The 18,905-nt window shown below is 43.0% G+C and overlaps 1 protein-coding gene across 4 annotated transcripts in view; it reads left to right on the forward strand.

Annotated features, from left to right (window-relative positions):
* The window catches only part of negr1 (neuronal growth regulator 1), a 206,532-nt gene that overhangs the window by 93,056 nt on the left and 94,571 nt on the right, over nucleotides 1–18,905 (forward strand). For all 4 annotated transcript variants that reach the window (XM_061738436.1, XM_061738437.1, XM_061738438.1 and 1 more), the window contains exon 3: nucleotides 6,753–6,878. In XM_061738436.1, the coding sequence (XP_061594420.1) occupies nucleotides 6,753–6,878 (126 nt within the window). The remainder of the gene's footprint in view (nucleotides 1–6,752; nucleotides 6,879–18,905) is intronic.

The raw sequence follows: 18,905 nt of genomic DNA on the forward strand, positions 1-18,905 counted from the left end.
AGATGACATCAACTGTACAAAAAGCCAATGAGCTACTGACAAACAGTATATAATCAGACTGTACTACTTTTCCAACATCATGTCACACTTATTGGACCCTCGGGTGAATTCCTGCACTACATTAATAGGGCAAATCACAGGATTCATCATGCGTAATGATACCATTATGGAAAAATGTTCATCAGCTAATGTGCACTTGCCAGGAATCTATTTGTGTCTTCAGCCATTTGCTGTCTCTTGCACTCCTCACATCTCCATCTTTTATTAACCTACCCAACATCTTAGCCACAAGGAGATCCTACAATATGAAGAGATGCCAAAAGAAGACAAGCAATAAAAGCTGATGAGATTTTATGTCTTTCCCCCGCTATTCTAGCACTCCACCTCTTCTATTGCTTCTGGGCCCAAAGAAATGGAAAGAAAAAGAAAACATCCTTTCTTTTTCCCGAACATCTTATTGCTTTTTATTATTGACGTATGCTTGATTGTGTGTTTTTGTGGAAAACTGAGATTGATATGTTTAATAACGTGTCGAGTGGCGCAGCAGGTGATATTGGACGTATAACTAGTGACTGTCAAACTTTATCGGCGGATAGTCGGGTATGGTTTGTCATTTGGAGGCATTTCAGGCACATGAGCGAGCTCCCAACGTCCAGGCGCAAACACAAACGCACATCATCCACTCACTGTATGTGAAATCAGTTAACAAGCCAATATTGCACATTTTCTGAAGATGTGTGTACAGTTAAAGTACTAAACTAATCGAGGCAGCTCTATGACACTCAAATAAAGTTAATCCTTTAAGAAAGATAATCTCTTACTGTTTATGTTTCGTTTCCGTGCCTGACACCTAATTAACAGACTTGGAGTTGTTCTTTCGTGCTACGTGCTGTGAGGCAAGAGAATTGAAAACCTTTAGGAATAGCTGTGTGGGAGCTGTCTCATTAAAGAGGTTTATATTACACACCAGAAACACTGGTTTATTTTACAACAATATCATAATCAATCTGTATTAGTGTCATCTCAGCAACCTGCAGTATGGGTAACTTTTGAAAAGGTAATTTTGGAATAGTAAGAATCAATTCAAAAGTTCCCCCTGGATTTCTTGACTGTATCAAAGAAAGCTGAATAATACAATTCAAATCTGCCTGTAATTCCATTCCAAAGTGCTGCATTCAGCTGATTAAAGAATATCTGTCCCCAGGTCAGCAAATGTGTCTTTTAAGAAGACCATTACATTATATAATGTTTGGACAGGAAATATGCTTGGGGCATTTACAGCACCTCCAACCGTTTAAACATATGCGTGATTAATGAAAAATGACTTGTCTTTACATTTTGGCTTTTTCCTTCCTTTGCTACGGCTCATCTCTCCTGAAACGTCATTCACACTGATACACATTACACAAGTTGCCACACTTCCCCCTTTGCTCTAATTGGAAAGCTTGATGGCAATGGTTTTTGCCAGTAATGGGGTCTTGCAATTTGGTAGCAGTCCTGGAGAGGCCTGTCAGGATTCGCGGGAGAGTCCAGTTGCGTAGATCTCATTTTGCAGCCATGTAAGAAAATCCTGCATTTTAATAGTGCAACTCTAAGCATTTATGTAATTCAAGGTGGCATCATTAGGGGTTTATTTATTCACCTGGAATGTTTTCTCGGAGGGAGATGATGCCTCCCAGATCAACCATGACAGCTCACTCCCTGCCCCTCCTGCAGTGCTGGAGAAGGAAAATTAGAGAGAAATGAGCAAACATAACAATCAGAGCATCGTTAATGAATTAGCGTGGAAAGAAAACAACAAACAGTGTATGTAGAAGGGTTATAATGTTTTGTTGTTGATGGGGAACCCCACTCCCAAGGGGGGAGACATTATGGACTTTGCAGGCTTTCAACATAATGATAAAACCAATAATTTTTCCACTGAGGATTCGAAAATCTGAAATGTTTTTCACATTATTGGTGAGCATTGATAATGCAGCCTTCACTAATCTACTTGCCTTTTTATACAATTCTCAATAGTCATGTTGCCTGAATTTGAAAACAAAACACTTATGTACTGATTACAGAAAATAAAATCCTCAAACTAAATGTTTTCTGGACTGAGAAGCTTAAGGAAAACTATAAAACACATATTTTAATCAAAATGTATTGTCAAAGGCCTTGTCAACATATACACCCATGTTTGTTTTCAAGTTGAGGTTAATGAAGACATATTTCAGAACACTTCACCATTGCTGATATGACTTTAGTTTAAAGACCATTGTAATCAGTGTTTCTTGTACTCTCAGCAATTTCCATCCTATTCAGGTGAGTAAAGACATTTTATTCATAAAGCACCTTTCACAGACATGAGTCACCAAGTGCTTTATAAGGCAGTACAAAAGAGAAAATTAGGTACATTAAAAGCACAGGGTTACAACAATAAAAAGTAAACCAATAAAACCAATTGTCAAGGACTCTTTTTACCTTTTAGGTGAAGTAAAAATATATTGATATTTCTCATCCAAGTTTAACAAAAAGATTGAATGTTACATCTTTGCATGCAATATTTAGTTTGTCAGCATCCTCTCTATCAGGCCGTTGTGAAAGAGCCTTAACGCTTTCGAGTGAGGTAATAGTAGACAGTAACAGGTACGGCTGTAATTGTCCTCACTATAATTTTACACCGTGTCCTCTCTGCCACGTTGACTTAACCTAATGCTATTTGAAAAATCGCTCATAATGGAACGCTTTTTCCGCATTGAGAAATAATCATAATTCTGTCAAATTTCCCTGCAAGGTGTTTTGCTCGGAAAGCCAAACACTGAAAAAACAGTTATACACTCGACACTTCTCGAACTTTATTTTGTAAACACCAAGTATGGAATTTAATTCAGTCCATTCTGTCCTCCGTATCAAACATCCATACAGACCCTGCAGCAGCAAAGTTTACTATTCTTCTGTATCAACAGAACACCTCATAAAACAAAACATGGTTTAGGTGGTTATTTCTTTGTTTTTTTTGGGGGGGATGAGGAACAACAGATGGCAGAATACTGTTTCAGTAATAAATCTGTCCAAATGTGTCAAGAAACACCTCATTTTAAGTTAATGAGCAAAACTAAAGTTAGAGTAGCCTCAAGTGTTTTTATAATGTCTAAACAGATTCTACAGTTACCTAGATACACAGACTCATTCCAGTGATAATAACATTTATCAAAGTAATTTTCTAACTTTGACTGTTAGATATATTGATCCCGTGTTTCTTTCAGAACTAAAGCAATTGTTCTACAGTAGCTCAAAAATCCAAGCGTTCTTCATCCAAACCTTTGAAAAGCTCCAAACCCCTGCTAGAAGAAGATACGATCACCAGACAACCCAGCCCTTTCAATTTTGTGCTATCAGACACTGAGGGGATGTGTCAACACTGGGGTCCAACAGCAGGTAAACACAGAAGTCTGACAAGTAATAACTTAGATTCAACATCACCGCAGGTCTGCTCCGCTGAAGGTCCGCTACTTCCATCCCACTTAGATCCAGATCTGTTGATCAAAAATGACTTCTATCCTCCCCTTCCCCCTGGAAAACAAAAAAACTTAAGTACTGAGAATGTTTCACAATCATAACATAGCCTGGTGTTTGAAAGATTGGGTCAATACAGTCGGTGAGCTGGTACCTTCTGTGAATCACTGGTTCTAGTTGTAGTATTTTTTATTTATTTTTTTACTTTTAGTGATGCTCTGTTCTGTATTTGACAATTTTTTTTAATTTTTATTTATTTATTTTTTTTATTTTATTTTTTTTATTTTTCTCTCGAAATGCACTTAGTCCACATAAGTCTATTTAATTTACAACATGATGTTTATTCCACTGATGCTGATTATGGATGATTATTTACAAGTGTATTTTATTAAATAACACATGTTCTTATCACTATCGTGAGATTATCTTTCTACATTACTCTTTACACGTTTAACATTTAAATGTTTGAAAAATAAAAACAAGGGCTGAACTTTGAATGGAATTCATCAGCAGATGGAATTTGCTTTTCTTTGCAGTGCACCTTCTTTGCCAAATCCTCTGTATTGTTCCTCACAATAGAGTGAAGAGGAGCAAATGAGGGGGGGATTCAGTGAAAATCCAGAGTTCAATGACAAAAGGGGGCCATGTGAATTTGAAAAATGTTGGTGGTACTAAAGAGAAACTCTGGAAATTGTCGAATCAACTTTTTCTTTGTTGCTTTTTTTAGCGGGTATCGGGCTGGATCAGAGAGTTGAATAGTTGGACCCAGATGACTGAGAATCCATTACTGTATAGCACAGTCCACTGCAGAAAAGCTCCCTCTGAGATTCAAATCTTGCAGATTAAAATAGTGGCTCATAAGTCTGTGCATGTGTGTGACTGTGCACATGCCCCTGCATGCGTTTTCAGTAAAATGTGGGTGGCTGGATGTGTGTCTCTCTGTTTTCAGCAGCACCAATACAGAAGCTTTTAACATCAAAGCTCCAAAAGGATTTAAGTGCCTTAAAACTTGCCACTTATGATTGCAAGTGATAAGTGAGTTGGCCTCAATAGAAGAGAATTGCAGCACTCTTTTTCTAGAATCTACTCTATCTGGCATTATTTTGATTTATTATGTGCAGACTCTAAGGCACCTAAAGTGCCTTGTTTAGAGACAAAGATTTTTTTTTTCCTAAAAGGTGGGTTTTGTGGTTATTGAGAGAGCTCATTTAGAGACAATGCAGCCAATCTGATTACGCAGAGCAACAGCTCAGTCACTGTTCATGTGTTAAGCTCAGTCACTATTCATGTGTTAAGCTGTGTCTATTGTGAAATTGATTGTAAAAATGTCTAAAAACTCCCAAATAAACTAGACTTTATTTCTTCAAAATGGAGATCCTCATGGGGCGAAAAAAATTAACTTCTGACACAAAATATATCTTAATAAAGAATGTTTTCTGCTTGCAAAGACCGTTTGCATTCTATGCAGTGTAATAATAATAATAGCAAATACCTTCAAATATTTATGATGATATACCTCTTCTTATGTGGTGTATCTTACATGCGGTTAGCCTGGCCGGCAATTCTCTTCGAGAACATTCCCAGCTTCTTCTGCATCCGTTGGTGCTGCTCCCTGGAAATCTAAGTCCAACCAAGAAGAACCAGAATAATTATTTGCATCCAAGAGAAATAGAATAAGAAAGCTTGGTCAGATAAAATTCCTGTTGTTTTGCCTGAACACAATATATTTAATGCATCTGTGCAACAACACCTTTGTTTTATATATGTTTCCTAAACATGTAATGCAGTAAACTGTAGTGGTAGAATAACAACATACAAAACTGACAGGTTTACCTCAACTACGGAAATTAGGATGGGAAGAAAGTTTGCTATTTTAAACAACCTCCATGGAACATCAGTATGTAGTTTCCAAAGTTTACTCAGAATCCACAAGAAAGTCAAAAAGATGAAGATTCACAACAAATCTCAAAGCTTTAAAGTGGAGGTTGTTTGCCACCAGGTGTGAATGGTGTGATGAGACTGCAAGACAAAACTCGGAGGGGGTTGTTTGTGTGCATCGCGGGGGAAAACAAGCCAGAGCACATTCGTGTCAGCATCTATTTGGGAGTATATCAGATAGAGAGAGCAGGATGTGAAACCAAGGTGTCCACATAAAAAAGAAAATCAGTTTGTAAACATTATATTATGCAATATATGCTTTTTTTTTTTAGAAAATAGGTACCATATTAGTCTTATCTTCCTCTTTTGCTTAAGACTGAGTCTAATTTCACGTGGGGCCGAATCTTGACAGCAATTAAATAAACATAAATTGCTTTCACTTAATTTGGAGTCTTATCAGAAAACCAACCCCACTAATGAGACAGTCCACGTAACCTTATGCTACTGTATGTATGTTAATGGACTGAACTGTTGGCCTGCACTTATCTTTTACAACCTCTCCATCATCCCATCAGCGCCTCCTTTACTAACAAGGGCTTACGTTGTTGGGGAACAAACCAAGGTAGAAACGACGGTGACACAAAACAGTGGGTGTTTTTTGTAATAGATTAGCTCTTGATATTAACCAACTGATGCAACTAGCCAGCTCAATTCAGTATATTTGAAAATATTACTGTGGGAGTAGGAGAGTTTAGTTAATTAAGTCCTTAATTATCCTGTCAGCCAAACCAGCATGTTTCACTCTCTCTGATGGGGAAAAAAAAGGAAGTTATTCGCCTTTGGTTAATTAAAAGTTGCTCCCTTTTATTGTTCAAGGTAAAGCAGAAATTAAACCCCTTTGAGGTATCCTGATTCACACAAGTAAATGCCTGGTCCGTTATCTTCTTTTACCAAGGTACCTTTTCATGTTTTTTATTGTCACTTAACACACTGCTTTGTGCATCTTCTGTCATGACTTAAAGTGTGAATATGAGTGATTGACAAGGGAGGATATCAGATCCCCCTAATGGAGAACATTCAACAAGGTACACTTGTCAGACTCTATCAGAGTACAAATATTGAAGAGTAGTGTGTTTTTTTTTATTTTCTTTAAATTTTGTTAAGTAAAGGGCAAGGGAAACCTTAGCACTTGATGCATGCCTTGACTCTGAGCTGAAGCACCAGTACATTCCTACAAAAAAAACATATTCAGTAGAGCTTTCTTTACTCTCAAATGGCGCTCTCACGAAAGGATGACATTGGTGTGTGAATAAGACGTTGCAGTTTGAAAAACTAATCTTTTTTTCGTGTTTCCTTTTATTCTGTTCTTGTAGTTCCTCCCAAGATATATGACATTTCCTCTGACATCACGGTAAACGAGGGCAGCAATGTGTCGCTCATCTGTGCAGCCAGTGGGAAACCTGAGCCAACCATTTCCTGGAGACACATAACCCCATTAGGTGAGTTCACTTCATGTCTCACGTATGCTAATGAAAGGAGGGATGAATAAATGGGTGGATGGGCTCATGGACGGATGGGTGGATGGTTGGATGGATGGATAGAGGGCTAAATTGAGGAGCATAGACAGGATCGATAGGTGATTGTGTTAGAAGGCAAGACCGCTGGTAGTCAAGCTGCTGGGGAAAAGGTATAAAAAAAGAGGGGATGCTGTGAGTGATAAGTGAATAGACAGAGGCGTGACAGTGTCAGTGGAGTAAGAGATGGTTAAAAATAAATAGTTTCCACAGGATTCTATTTTAAAAATCTCCGCTGATGCTGTTATTGACTTGCAGTTTTTAACTAAGTAATAGACAAGAGTATTTTCTTAATCGCCCCAGACACTAAAGCAGACACTTTGAGTGCTGAGCAGTTGTTGAAAAATTGCAGCTCACATCTCTCAGATTTACCTTGGCAGATGGTAAACTATCATTTAGGGTGCATTACAAATGCTATCTTTTTTATTATCACTGGGCACATGCACCTAATTAAATAATATAAATCCTGACTATTTGCTTTGAAAACTCATTCCAAAGCATTTAGCTGTTGCTCCAGAGTCCCCAACCAGCCACTTCTGGTCTTCCCTCATTTTCATATTAATGGATTAGAGCATGCAGCGCTTATCTGATAGCTGTAAGGAGTGACTGCATTTATCTTATGGCTGTCAAATCCCCCTTTCTGGCATACTTGCCCTGATTACATTAGGGGAGTTTTCAGAAGATGATCAAAAGAGGGGGACTAAGAGTCCAAGTGGCAGTCACTCATTCTACTTTGAAGTGTCCACACTTTGAAGTATACCAGGGAAGGGAATGATATGCTGGTCAAATGAAAGGGCAGGACTTAATGTAATCACAGTGTCTCCTAGAACATCAGAAAAAAAGCTATTTGCCATGGGATCTTTGAGTCGGCTGTAGCATGGACGATTTGTCCAAAAGACATGGTGCAATTGAAAGGTTGTAATAGGCTAATTACCTATCATTGGAATTCCATTAAATCTCTTGGATATGCAGAACAGTCCGCTCCCCATTGCAAGCAACTTGAACATGCACAGCATATGGAAATATTTGTTCACTTGCGAATAATCCATCAAATAGTAGCAGACCTTCAGTAACCTAACATGAACACAAGTTGTTTGGACTATATATGTGATGGAATTATGAGGTCTATAAATTCCCATGATTACTTGCAAGGAGCTTAGAAGTGTTAAATATATAATAATATTATGGTAGATGTTGAAACAGTCATAATGAGCCGTGCTGTACACTATTGTGATTATGTGGCCAACTTTGAAGTCAGTCGTCAATTTATTATAACAAAAGTTAAATTCGTAGAGAGATAGGATGCCGTGCAGAAATCAGAATGTAAATGAAACTGAACGCAATGACTTTCAGATTTCATAGACCATTTTTTATCCCACCTCCTTATCCCAGGAAGTTGGTACCATTTGTTAGAGCAATGTTGTTCCATTTATTATCCCATTAAGATTCAAACTGCTCAATGGTCCTGGGTCTTTTAAGTTCCATCTTTTATTTCATGATGCCTCAAATGTTTTTATTTTGTAAAGAGTATTGACAGCAGGCAAGCCAGTACAGCACCTGGACTCACGTCCATGGTTTTGTATTGCATGAAGTAAGAGGTTTAGCATTGTTTTGCAGGAATAGAATAGAATAGAATAGAATAGAATAGAATAGAATAGAATAGAATAGAATAGAATAGAATAGAATAGAAAGCCTTTATTATCATTGTACAGGTACAGTGAAATTAGGCAGCAGCTCCGTCAAAGTGCACACATGCAAAGACTATGTAAACAAGGAAACATAAATGTATATATATATATATATATATATATATATATATATATATATATATATATATATATATATATATATATATATATATATATATATATATATATATATATATATATATATATATATATATATATATATATATATATATATATACACACACTATAAACAAGAGTGAATGGGAGGATAAAAAATGTACATGGATGGGTGGGGGGATATTGCACTTAAATGGATGGAAGAATAATATTGCCCTTGAAAGGATGGGAGTATTGCACATAGATAGTAGAATATTGGGACATTGTGGATAGAAGGTAGAAAATATTGCACAGAAAATATGAGGTAGCTTATAGGTTGAGAAAGTTCACAGCTTTGGGGAAGAAGCTGTCCCTGAATCTTTTTGTACGGGTTCGTAAGGACCTGAAGCGCCTCCCAGAGGGCAACAGGTCAAAAAAGTGGAAACCGGGGTGGGTGTTGTCCTTTAAAATGTTCCTTGCCCTGTTGAGGCAGCGGGAGCTGTAGATGTCAGACAGGGATGGCAGAGAGGGCAGAGGGCAGCCGATGATCTTCCGTGCTGTGTTTGCCACCCTCTGCAGCCTCTTCCTGTCTGCCTCCGTGCAGCTGGAGTGCCACACTGTCACGGCGTGGGTCAGCAGGCTCTCTATGGTGGAACGGTAGAAGGCCACCAGCAGCTGTGTGTTCAAGTTCTCCTTCCTGAGCACCCTCAGGAAGTGCAGCCGCTGCTGAGCCTTCTTAACCAGTGCAGTGGTGTTGACAGACCAGGAGAGGTCTGCAGTGATGTGGGCGCCCAGGAACTTGAAGGACTGCACTTGCTCCACACAATCACCGTTGATGTGCAGGGGGGCGGGGGCGGCTCGGTTCCACCTGAAATCCAGGATGAGCTCCTTGGTTTTGGTGGTGTTCAGTGCCAGGTTGTTCAGTGCGCACCACTCACCAAGTTTAAGGACCTCGGCTCTGTAGGCCGCCTCGTTTCCCCCTGTGATCAGCCCCACCACCGTTGTGTCATCAGCAAACTAGACAATGATGTTCTCTGGGTGGGCGGGGCTGCAGTCCGATGTGTAGAGCGAGGAAGATGTAGGCCCTCCCTGAAAACTACTTTGAATGGGAGCATATGCTGTTCAGATATCTGTATTTACCTTTAAGCATTTTTCTTCAGCGGTGCAAGCTATTAGTGCCCATACCATGGACACTAATAGCTGGGGAATGGGACATAAGAGATACCATCATAGTATCAGTAATGCAGGCTATTGAACTGCACACAGATAAAAAACTGGATGCTCTCACTCCTCTTTAGTTTTAAGGATCAAATGAAATTATATCAAATCAAACTTTATTTATATAGCACTTTTCATACTAAGTAGTGCAAAGTGCTTTACATAATAAAATCAACACCAACATATAAAAACTGACACACTCATGCTTAAAAAAACACAAATCAGGTCATTTTCATGCATATCCTCACATTGATAGCAGCAGACATACGCCAACCAAACTTCCAAACGACTCTGACCACAGCGTTCCCAACAGCAACAACCCCCCAGGCCGGGAACGCATAGTTCCCGGTGTGGAAGATCCCCATGAGAAAAGCACTGGAGTTAACAAATAAAAAAGTAAAAACAACAGTAAAATAAACAATAACACCAATAAGAAAACAATAAAGGTTAACATGAATGAATAAGTACATAATCAAATAATTACAAATAAATATTTAAAATAATAATAAATAACTAGATAACAATAAACTAAACCCAAAAAACTAAATCAATAATATTCAGCTATGACCTAAACTAAAAAGGATTGTTCTGAGTTTCTTTTAAATTGTCAACAGTCTCTGCGGCCCTGAGGTTCTCTGGTAGGCTGCTCCACAGATGAGAACCGTAGCAGTGGAACGAGGTCTCACCAAAAGTTTTTGTACCAGTACCAGAGGACCTCAGGGTCCGCAAGGGCTCATAATTTAAACAGACCAGATAAATTAGAAGACCCAAAACCATTAAGACATTTATAAACTACTAAAAGAACCTTTAAATCAATCGTGAAACACAAGGGGAGCCAATGCAGCGATTTTAAAACTGGCGTAATCTGGTCCCGTCCTTTGGTCCTCGTCAGCACATGTGCAGCGGAATTCTGTAATACCGTATTTATCGCCACTTTAAATCCTTGATTTTTCTCAAAAATCGACAGCGCACCCTATAATCAGGTGTGCCTTATTTATGAATTTTGTTTTGCTTACTGGCCTTGAACCCATTTTATGTGGTACAGTGCGCTCAAAAATCAGTCAAAATGTTTCAGTGTGACTTTGATAAGTGCCGAAACTGCTCCACTTGATTGCTGGTTGGACCATTATCGGCTGACATGGGGACGTTGTATTAAAGTCGTTGCTTGGTTGGATGTGGGTTGCAATGTCAGATAACTAATTATGTAGTGCTGGCAAGCAACCATCATCCAACATCTAGTCAATGTTACCTTACTATAATTAAAGATTAAGCCAACATTAGGTTTTTACAGTAAACCCAATTTTCAAATCTATATCATCATCCAATTATAATCATATGTTGGAATACTACATTGTTCCAACCTCACACTAACTTCAGGTGTCTGCTATCACTGGCACTGATGAACCAATCAGAGAACAGTACGTAGTACGACGCTTACCTGCTCCACTTTTTATTTTTGGATTTGTGGTAGACGAAAGATTTAAAATGTGAGAGTATTTAGTTACAACTAAACGATATTCTGAGTTATTATGAATAAGTTGAATAAAGTTCGACTTACCAGACTGTTTTGTTTCACTTTATATATGTTTTATAATACACCTGTATGTATGAAAACAGACTCGTTCATTGATATTCCACCTTATAATACGGTTTGCCTAATGGTCCGCAAAATACGGTAATTGTAAACTTGAAATCCTCTTTTTAGGAAGACCAGAGAGCAGGGCATTACAATAATCTATTCTACTAGAAATAAGTGTTGTGCCACAAAGGGGGTGCTGGTTCAGTTATTAATAATCGTATTTTGATAATTATTAATAAAGATTACTTATCAAAATGAATCAATCAAAACGGGGAACCACCTGACTTAAAGGGGACCTATTATGAAAAACAAGTTTTTTCTTGTTTTAACATATATAAAGTGGTCTCCCCTCACCCTGCCAGCACAGGGGAGACAAAATACCATGAATTTCTGCAAGCTCTCTGACCCCCGCCGGACAGTGTCCCCCAGTGTCACGTGATTTTTTTGAGCCGTTTAGAATCTGCTCCCGTCGTTACGTAACGACGGGAGCAGATTTCCATAGGTTCAGCCTCCGCTGCTGAAACCACGTCCACAACCAGCTCTCTACGCAGGCTGGAGCGGTGCTTCCTTGCGCCAGTCGGACGCGGCGCCGCGGCGGAGCGGATCCGGGTTTAATCATCCAGGTTCCCGGGTGGTTTGGGAGCTGGGTCCTTGGGGGTCCGTCCCAGGTCGGATGAGCTTCACCCTCCGAGATTTTCAGCCAAATCTGTCGGTTTGATCCCCGGTAACGGCCGATGCGCAGAGGATGCGCTCCGGAGCCAATCTGTGCGCCCGCCGTGGGGTTGCGGCGCCAGCGCGCAGCATCCGCCGGGTAGATCCGGCTGAAATTCCGCTGGTCGGTCCCCGGGAGTCCCTGCTACCAGTCCAGGCGGGTTCCTGCGGTCCCGGCCGGTCGGTACCGGTCAGATTCCCTGGTTAAAGCCGTGGTGATGCGCGCTGCTCCAGCCTACTTCCTGGTTTCCAAAGCGGGGTCCGTCCGACTAAATTGTCCAGGTTCCCAGCCGCTTTGGGAGCAGGGATTTCTGGGGTACGTCCCAGGCTGGATCAGCTTCACCCTCTGAGATTTTCAGCGAAATCTGTCGGTTTGATCACCGGTAACGGGCGATGCGCCCCGGAGCCATGCTGGGTGCCCGGCGTGGATCCGGGGCCAGCGTTCAGCATCCGCCGGGCAGATCAGGCTGAAATAGTGCATAAATGTTTTTTATATACAACTCATATTTTATTTTTTTAACAATAAAGTTGCCATTTGTGAAAATTCAGTGTTGTGATTTATTTACAGGCTCGGGCTGCTCTGGCGGAGCGAGGTTTATGCTCCTCCCCTGCTACATGTCATTCAAGCAGCCAATCAGCACAGAGCCTCATTATCATAACCCCCCCTCGCTAAGAATGGAGCACAGAAAAAGGGGTTACAAGCGGTAAAACTAGTGACAGGGCCCACAGGCTGGATTTCTGATTTATCTAGAAAAAACAAGCTTTAAATTGTTTTTAAGACATTCAAGGCCTGTTTAAAATATACATTAAATGCCATAATATGTCCCCTTTAAAAAAAAAAACTTTGAACAGCAAAATCAGTCTCAAGGTAACTGTTATTCCGTACTGTACGTGCAGGGCTGGACTGGGACAAAAAATCGGCCCGGGCATTTTGAGCCTAGACCGGCCGACCAGGTATTGATGGAAAGAAAATGAAGCCTATGAATGAAAACAAACGTTCTTGTGACACCGCTTGTACACTGTCTTGTTGGTGTGTATGTTCTTGTCTAATAAACCTAAACCTACACCATCCCCCCCAGTCCCGTTATAGATGTACTTAGTACTGTTTCTGAGTAGACCAGCAAACTTGTATGGCAAGCCGTTTTAACATTTAATAGCTAGACTGGATATGTGTTGCAGATATCTGTAATTCAATTGTTCCTAGTCAAAAAGAACATTTCAGATATCTACAATGATATATTAACCCATTTTAAACAGGGGGAACACATTCTGACAGCGTGAAATACTGCTGTCAGAATGCGTTCCCCCTCTGTTTATCATGAGGGGCGGCAGTAGCTCAGGTGGTAGAGCGGGTCGTCCAATGATCAGAAGGTCGGAGGTTCGAATCCCGCTCTATCCCAGTTTGCTGTCGTAGTGTCCTTGGGCAAGACACCTTACCCAGCTTGCCCCGTGTGAATGTGTGTGAATGTGTATGAATGTTGGTGGTGGTCGGAGGGGCCGTTTGGCGCGGAATGGCAGCCACGCTTCTGTCAGTCTGCCCCAGGGCAGCTGTGGCTACAAATTGTAGCTTACCACCACCAGTGAGAATGTGTATGAATGAATAATGATCTAAGATTCTTTGAGATTCATTGAATGGAAAGTGCGTTACAAGTTAAATCCATCATCATCATCATCATCATCATGAAGGGATGCTCACACATCTTTCAAATTCATACTGCTGACTTCTTTCACCACCACAGATAAGTCCTGTGATTTTCAGGCCGGGGGGGGGGTTTTCGGGTCGGATCGGGTGTCTATATGCGCAATTTTAACTCTCACATTAGCAAAATACTGGATAACTTCCCCTGCCTCATCATCATTTGGCTTGCCTCGACGCGGGGCCCCACGGCTGCTTGAGACCCGGTTGGATCGGTGATTTTTGTAACAAATTTATCAAACGAGCCTTTCAGAGAGGCATTAAACTCTTCCATTGTCTTTAGTTTTTTTTTTCTTTTTTCATCCCTTGATGGAAATTTCCTGATTCTGTCTCGTTCTCTCGACATTGTGTGACAGTTTGTTCCAACTCCACCCGTCTGGATCAGAGCACCTTGTGTCTGCGCTTGGTTTGACGCAGTTGTACTGAACAACAGACACGCGCATCATTGCACATATATTTATTGATATGCACAGACTAGTACACATTTAGGTGTGTAATGGAACGTGACTGTTGATATTTATAAGGGAAAAAACGAAAAAAAAATTGAAAAAAAAAAAGAATTTGAAAAAAAAAAAAAAAAAAAAAACGGCCCAGGGCGCGAGGCCCCTTGGGGCGCGAGGCCCCCTGGGGCGTGAGGCCCCCTGGGGCGCGAGACTTCAGCCCATAACCAATCTAACTCATCATAACCAATCGGCCAGTGGTACCAGTTGTTGTCAGGTAAAAAACAAAATCAAATGGGCCGATGGGCCTGCCCGGGCCAAAAAAAAATAAAAAATCGGCCAGCCCAAAATCGGGCCGGCCGATGGTGATTTTGGGCCGGGCCGGGCCAAAAAAAAAAAAATAATAATTTTTTTTTTGGCCCGGCCCGGCCCAAAATCACCATCTTTTGAGACGTCAACCACCGTCAACCACCTGCTGTCTCAGGTGGCCGAGTAAAATCCTCTCCATAGTCTTCATCAGGTGAGATGTTAAGGCTACTGGTCTGAAGTGGTTGGGCTCCCTTGGTACAAAAAAAAAAAATAATAATTTTTTTTTTTTTCTTTTTTTTTTTTTTTGGGCCGGCCCGGCCCGGCCCAATATCACCATCGGCCCACCGGGCAAATGCCCGGTATGCCCGATGGCCAGTCCACCCCTGTGTACGTGCCAGCCTGTTGCCAGGGGTGGCGTTACAGAACAACAGTGAAGGAAGGAGCACGGACATTTGCAACCAGCAGATGTGACAAATATGTATAAAATAAGAATAGAATAGAATAAACTTTATTGATCCCCCAGAGGATACATTTACTTGTGCAGCAGCAAACATACACACTCTCAACAATTTTAAGTATGAAAAGTTATAAAAAAAAGTATGTCCTAAAAAAAATAAAAATAACCAATAAATAGCTAAATAATTTAAAAAAGAGCAATATAAAAAATTAGCAATGTACAAAAGAAATATTAAACCCGAAAAATGAATAATATATACATGTGCAAAAATACCAGTGAAGTATTTAGAGGTAGATGGTCTTTTGCACTTTCAGAAAAACAGGTTATTGCACTCGAGTGACTAGAGTTGGTTGTTGTAGAGTCTGATGGCTGCCGGGATTAAGGACCTGCGGTAGCGTTCCTTCTTGCAGCGCGGGAGGAGCAGTCTTTGGCTGAAGGAGCTGCTGAGGGCTCCCCCGGTGTCATGTAGGGGGTGTAGGGGTTGTTCATGATAGAGTTCAGCTTGACCAGCATCCTCCTCTCACCCACCTCCTTGGCAGAGTCCAGAGCACAACCAAGAACCGAGCCAGCCCTCCTGACCAGTCAGTTCAGTCTCTTCCTCTCTCTCTCCGAGCTCCCGCAGCTTCAGCAGACCACTGCATAGAAGATAGCAGACGCTACCACAGAGTCATAAAAAGTCCCTAAGAGCTCCCTGCATACACCAAAGGACCTCAGTCTCCTCAGCAGGTGGAGTCGACTCTGGCCCTTGGTGTTGTGAGACCAGTCCAGTTTTTTATTGAGGTGAACACCCAGGTACTCCTCCACCGTCTCAATATCCAGCCCCTGGATGTTCACCGGTGCAAGAGACAGAGGGTTCCTGCCGAAGTCGATCACCACCTCCTTCGTCTTGCTGGTGTTGCTGCGCAGATGGTTCAATTTCGCACCATGTGACAAACTTGGCAATGACCCCTCTGTACTCCAGATTGTCCCCCCTGGAAACACGTCCCACAATGGCGGAGTCATCAGAGAACTTCTGAAGACGGCAGGAGTCCGTGTTGTGGTGAAAATCTGAGGTGTAGAGTGTGAAGAGGAACGGAGCGAGCACTGTACTCTGCAGGGCCCCCGTGCTGCAGACCACCACATCAGACACACAGTTGCGGAGCCTCATGTACTGCGGCCTGTTGGTGAGGTAGTCGATGGTCCATGCAGCCAGGTGACAGTCGACTCCTGCTTCCTCCAGCTTCCTCCTGAGCAGCGATGGCTGGATGGTGTTAAAAGCACTGGAGAAGTCGAAGAACATGACTCTCACAGTGCTGCCAGCACTCTCCAGATGCGTGAGTGACCTGTGCATCAGGTAGATGACAGCATCATCCACACCGATGCCAGGCCGGTACGCGAACTGCAGGAGGTCCATCACGTCAACCACCTGCTGTCTCAGGTGGCCGAGTAAAATCCTCTCCATAGTCTTCATCAGGTGAGATGTTAAGGCTACTGGTCTGAAGTGGTTGGGCTCCCTTGGTTGTTTAGTATTCAGAACCGGCAACCACATAGGAGGTCTTCCACAGGAGTGGAACTCTCTCCAGACTGAGGCTTAAGTTGAAGATGTGCAGGAGCACACCACAGAGCTGGTCTGAACAGTCCCTCAGCAGCCTGGAGGTGATGCCATCAGGGCCAGCAGCCTTCCTCGCCTTGGTCTTCCTCAGCTCCCGCCTCACCTGTTGTGAGGAGGCTGGTGGTGGGGGCGTCGGTTGACTCCTGATGAATGGGACCGGGGGAGGGGGGTGTAGGTTGCTCAGGAGAGGGGGGTGAGGGAGAGGTGTGGCGATGACGAGGTCATACTGCTGGGAGAGGCAGGGGGGTTGGGATGGGGAAGCCGTCCCAGATGAGCGCTGGTGTGAAGGAGAGGAGGAGGGGGGAGGGGACATGTCGTTGTCGAATCTGTTGAAGAACAGATTCAGCTCGTTTGCCCAGACTTGGTCCCCAGATGCAGCCCCATCCCCACTGCCCCCGGAGAGGCCCGAGATTGTGTCAACACATGGCCAAAGGTCCGGGGGCTGTCCTTGGGACCGGGCAGACCGGTGAGACAGTTCAGGAGGCCGCCCTCAGGGTCTCGGGACATAGCAGGCGGGTCAGGAGGTTGGTCTCAGGGCGTAGCAGGCGGGTCCTCGGCGCTGGCTGAGGGGGAACCCGGGTCCTTGGAGCTGGCTCGCGGGGACACCGGGTCCTCGGCCCTGGCTGAGGGGGAACCCGGGTCCTTGGAGCTGACTGATGGGGAACCCGGGTCCTTGGCGCTGGCTGCGGAGGGTCCGGGATCCTCACAGGAGTAGGAACCGGGGCTGATAAGCCCGGGACCACCGCCGGAGCAGAGGCTGAGACCACTGCCGAAACAGGAGAAGAAGCACCTGGGACCACCGCCGAGACAGGAACAAGCTGGGGCTGGCGCCGACGTCGTCGTCTCCCTTGAGCCTGAAGGCTCTTGAGCCCACCTAGAGCCAGGCGTGTTCCCTGGAAGGGGGACTCCTCCTTGACCCGGTGCATGTTCTTTTTCACCCCCCCCCCCGGCAGAAGAACTCGAAAAGGGTGATGTACTCTCCCGCTGGGTCCAACGCTAACCATAATAAACCACCTCTGCCCAGACACAAGCCTCTTACTTTGAGATGCCCGGGAGGTAGTCGGCGACGTCAGGGGATTTTTTGAACTCCTGGTTCTGGTCCCGCTCCACAGGTCGCTGATTTTACGCTCCGCTGGTGGTTCAGCTGTGAGCGGCTCCCTTTTACTCTCTCCCTCTCTGTCTCTTGGAGACAAATGATGCAGTGTCGCTGGTAGCCGGGCTGTCCCCCTTCTCTGGTCGTCTTAGCCTGGGCACTTCGACTCGTTTCGCACTGGTCCCCGTCCCGCTCGTCGGAAAGGTTTGCAGGTCACTCCGTTGTAACGCAGGGGGACGAGTGGCCTTTCAGACCAGCATTTCTTGGTGAACAGCTGGATGGTTATGCTCCCCAGGGGGTCCTGGTAAAGAGCGGCTCTTTTCCTCGCTCTCCTTGTCTCCGTGTTGACGAGCATGTAGCATTATTAGCTCATGGAGAGCTCCGTCGAAGAGCTTGGAAGCCTGGAAGAAAAGAGGACGAGGTTTGGGAAGCCACTGCTATTTAACCACCAGCGGGACGTGCTTTGCGTCAGCAGGGCCTGCAGACCAATTCACCGTCCTTACTGTCCGCGCAAGACCTCCATCCTGCCCCCCACCTGTAAGGGCAATAAACTGCAAAGCCAGCTGGCCTAGGAGCTGGGCTTTAAAATTGAAATTAAGGCTTTCCATGTTCACATAGGACTGTGGCCCAACAAAAGCATGCATCAACACCTCTGTGCTGGCAAGACAGAGAAATGGGCGGACTCTGTTGACGTTTTTAAAATGATAAAAATCCTGTATTTGTTACATTTCTAATATGTGGAACAAAATCCAGCAAAAACGGCACCCAAATTTTTCACACACTTAGAAGATTTTAAATTTTGCGGCTTTGGTAAAATTATCTATCTCTTGTTTCTCAGGACGAATAATTAAAACTTCAGTTTTGTCCTGGTTAAGATTTAAGAAATGACCTGCCATCCATGACTTGATCTCTCAAATACAGTTTAAAAGAACGCTAACTGGTTCCATGTCATCAGGAGACACAACAATATAAAGTTGTGTATCATCAGCATAGCAGTGTAAATATCAGGATGTGCTATCCCTAGTTTCCAAAAATTTCAATTTGTCTGAAGAATTGGCAAAATCCTTTCATACT

This window comes from Cololabis saira, chromosome 13 (assembly GCF_033807715.1).
Source record: "Cololabis saira isolate AMF1-May2022 chromosome 13, fColSai1.1, whole genome shotgun sequence".
Taxonomy (NCBI): domain Eukaryota; kingdom Metazoa; phylum Chordata; class Actinopteri; order Beloniformes; family Belonidae; genus Cololabis; species Cololabis saira.